This window comes from Suncus etruscus, chromosome 6, assembly GCF_024139225.1.
Source record: "Suncus etruscus isolate mSunEtr1 chromosome 6, mSunEtr1.pri.cur, whole genome shotgun sequence".
NCBI lineage: Eukaryota > Metazoa > Chordata > Mammalia > Eulipotyphla > Soricidae > Suncus > Suncus etruscus.
The window spans coordinates 67,487,061-67,490,822 of record NC_064853.1 but is presented as its reverse complement, the minus strand read 5'-3'; the positions used below and the strand labels follow the sequence as shown (position 1 = coordinate 67,490,822).

At 49.4% G+C, this 3,762-nt stretch overlaps 1 protein-coding gene across 1 annotated transcript; it reads right to left on the bottom strand.

The window, feature by feature from the left end:
* Positions 1-458: 458 nt before the first annotated feature.
* CD93 (CD93 molecule) lies at positions 459-2,550 on the bottom strand. Its single transcript, XM_049775584.1, has one exon. It carries the CDS (start codon positions 2,385-2,387, stop codon positions 459-461), a length of 1,929 nt encoding a protein of 642 aa, XP_049631541.1. The 5' UTR covers positions 2,388-2,550.
* Positions 2,551-3,762: the final 1,212 nt, after the last annotated feature.

The window sequence follows — 3,762 nt, the reverse complement described above, 5'->3', positions numbered from 1 at the left end:
AATACCATACACATGCTGAAAATACCTGCACATTCCAAGTTGCCAGAGTTTTAAGGTGAAGTTTTATAATAGTTTTCTAAGATTCCAGTTTAGTCTTTGGAATGATGTAGGTTCTCCTATCAAGGAAGTCACTTAAAAATGCTGAGGATGCTGGCAGTGTCTCAGGGGCCACCTTCATCAGTCCTTCCCCGGCTTCAAACTAGCTGAAAACAAACAAATGAAAACAAAACATTTGTAAACAGAACGTGATAGCATTGGACTGGTGATAGATTTGGACCTTGAAGAACCCCACATGTGAGTTGGAGAAAATCTCTGGCTGACCACATCAACAGGGACAGAATCTCCCTCTGTCCTTTCCACAGGGACAGCATCTCCCTCTGTCCTTTGCTTAGTTTTGGGATGAAAATCTCTGCCCTTCCCCCATTACCCCATCCCTCTGAGCACCCACAGGCCTTTTTTTACCTGTAATTATTCTCTTTAGTCCTCTTCTCAGCTCGCCCTGGAACCCAGGAGTAGCTGTCTGTTGTACTCTGGGGATTTTTCTTCGTTATCTCCTCCCTCTTTGCTCTCCTTTTGAAGTAGAACAGTAGCCCCAGAACCAGAGCCAGCAAAAGCAAGATGGCTACCACAGAGCCCAGGATATAAAACAAGAGCATCTTTTGCCCTTTAGTGCCTTCATCACTGTGCTTTGCCACAACATGCCCACCTGTAGACTCCTCATCGCCAGTGGTGGCTGTGGGGTAATGGGTGCTGGGCTCCATCCAGTGGTTAGAGGACCCAGTGGGAGCCAATGTCTCAACCGCAGCTGGACTGGTACGTACTTTAGGTGGACGGGAGGGTCTCCTTGTGCTGGGTGTCACCTTAGAGGTGAGTTTAGAGTCCTTAGTGGGGCTAGGCACTGTGGCAGAAGACATAGACCCTTCTTTATCTCCCATGTCCCTCTGGGAAGGCCCAGCCAGTATTCCTGGGGACTCAGTGCTGTTCATTATGCAGGAGACTCTGTCTGAGGCTAGCTCCCAGCCAGGACGGCAGCCACAGAGAAAAGATCCCTGTGTGTTGATGCACAGGTCATCACAAGGCTGAGTGCCCTCTGCTTTGTCACACTCATCCACGTCCAGGCACAGGTTGCTGTCTTTTTCCAGGACATAGCCCTTTTGGCAGGTACAGTAGAATGAGCCTTTCGTGTTCATGCAGCCCTGGGCACAATGGGAGAGGTTTCTGGCACATTCATCCACATCTTCACAGGTAACCTGATCAACATCAATAGGTTCATAGCCCACCCAGCAGTGACATCGGAAGCTCCCAATAGTGTTGATACAGTCCTGGGAGCAGACAGAGCCACTCTCACACTCATCCACATCGATGCAGTGGTGCCCACTCGGGTCCAGCTGTAAACCTTCCGGACAGAGGCAAGTGTAGCTCTTCCCGTAGGGTTCAGAGTGGCATGTGGCTACCCCTACGCAGGGGTTGGAGCTGCAAGGGTTCCTGGAGACACAAGACACGAGATCATCTAGCAGCCGGAACCCTGGCCGGCAGCCACAGCGGAAAGATCCATCCCCTCCCTCAAAACAGTCCTGCTGACACCCTCCATTGTTGAAGTTGCATCTATACTCAGATCTCACACATAGAGGACCTGAATTGTCCCAAATGAAGACATCAGGCTCTTTCTCTGTACAAAGGAAGTAATGCACAGTACTGTCCTCATCCTCACAGGCCACATTTGCCACGGAGGCAAAGGGCACAGCCTCCAGGGAGGAGCTGGTGCTCTGGAAAGGGGTGGTATAATTCACCTCACCCGGACCCCCCAGAGCCAAGGGCCTGCACATGCCTTTGAAGCTAAATTTGCACACAAAGCCCTCGATATTGCTTCCAGGAGAGCCAGGGGATCCACAGATACCCTCAGACCATTTGGGGAGGGGTCTGGCCTGGGCTGGCAGGGATAGGTCCAGCATTATGGACACACAGCGCTTGAAGATGCAAGAGTTCTTCGGCTCTTTGAACCAGTTGGTATAACTTGTGTTCTCGGCCCCAGCCAGCCAGCTGAAACCCCGCAGGGGCACATCAGGGTCCCAGCACTTGCCCTTCTCTCGCTGGAGTCCAATCCAGAACTTGCCCATCCGAGTTTCCAGAAGTTCTGATTTCAGCAGCTTGTCCAGGGCTCGCTGGATGTGCTGTGCCTCCTCTTCAGTCTTCACCGAGGCCAAGTTGCCCCCATTCTGACTGCAGTGTTCCTGGGCCTCGTTGGCGCTCAGCTTGCCCCGGTGGGCAGTGTAGCAGGCAGTCTCTGCGCAGACCACAGCCTCCTTGTCAGCACCAGCTCCTGCCCAGGGCTGGACCAGGAACAGCAGCAGCAGGCAGCCAGCGGAGGTGGCCATTGGAGCCATCATTGGTGTCTCCCCTGTTTAATGCTGGAAATCAGGCAACTCCAGCGGCGACCCCAGCTGAGCTCCTAGGGGAGTGGAGGACTCAGCGGCAGACGCTCTGGCTCTAGAAGGACACAGAGGCTGCCGGCTTTTCACGTCCCCTTGACCCAAGGCGCATCCTGTGCTGTTGTACTTCTTACTTCTCACCGGATGCTGAAGTTTCCTGCAGTGAATAGTTTTCTGACTCCTGTTGCTTCATCACGGCTTTGTTGTTCATAAAAGGAGCAGGCAACTTCGTTGAGTCCGTAGCTAAGCACTGGGGAAATACAGAGTTTCAGGGAAACAGGCTACAGCTCAGGGACACCGGCTGCTTTATTTTGGCTTCATTCTCTTTCCCATCCGAATGAGGAGGCTAAATGGCATGCTATGGAATGAGGAAGCTGGAAAACTATGTCATTTAGCAACCCATAATAAAATTCCATGTTGAACTGCAAACAACCAGAAGAGAGAAATAAATTCTCGGGCTTGAGGCATTAGCCTGTGGATGAATATAATTCTCGGACTTTTTTAGAAGTAAACTAGCTTTTTCATTTGCCTATCTCATTCCCAAACCCTTTGGCTTTGGGAATCTTTTCTTTTTCTTTTTTTTTTTTTTCTCCCCATCGTGAACTTTAAATAGATAGGCTGTTTTAAATAGGAACGGGGTCATGGGAATGTCTGCAATTCTAACACCATGCCAAGTTCCTCGAGAATGTTAAACCAAAGGAGGTGAAATTTGGCAGTTTTCAGAGTTTCCTACTGATGTGATGGGGAGGGGGAGTCACAAAAAGTAGCAGAAAGAAAAAAAATCAATATTTCCTGTTATCCCCTGGCCATGCACCACCACCACTACCACCACCACCACCCCAGGGCAAGTTTAGATGGAGAGTAATAGAGCTGTGGATTGTAACAAGAATTCAGAGTCACAGCAGACCCTCTGCACAGCTATCTTCAAAGGTCTAGGGTTCAAACGGCTCTTTTTCAGCAGTTATAGATACGCTTTGCTCATAAGAAGCTATCACTGTCTGGGATCTCCCAGAAGTAGATCTCAGGCAGAATTTAAGACAGCTTATCTGGGAGATAATCAAGAGAAGAATAACATGGGCTTATAAATATGAGCAGGTGAATCTAGTGGCTATCCTCTGGGATAGTAAGGGTCCACATATGGCTAGATTGCAGTTAATGATATAACCTTTCCTTCCAGATCATTCAAGAGCCCCTTCAGACATATACAATCACCAAGAGTATAGTGTTACCTACTTTTGCCTGCAATTGCCTTACTGCATCTTCCTTTTGTCCCTTTACAAATAATAATATTTAAGATAATACAGGGATCCTCCAAAGTATCCTCCCAAGGATC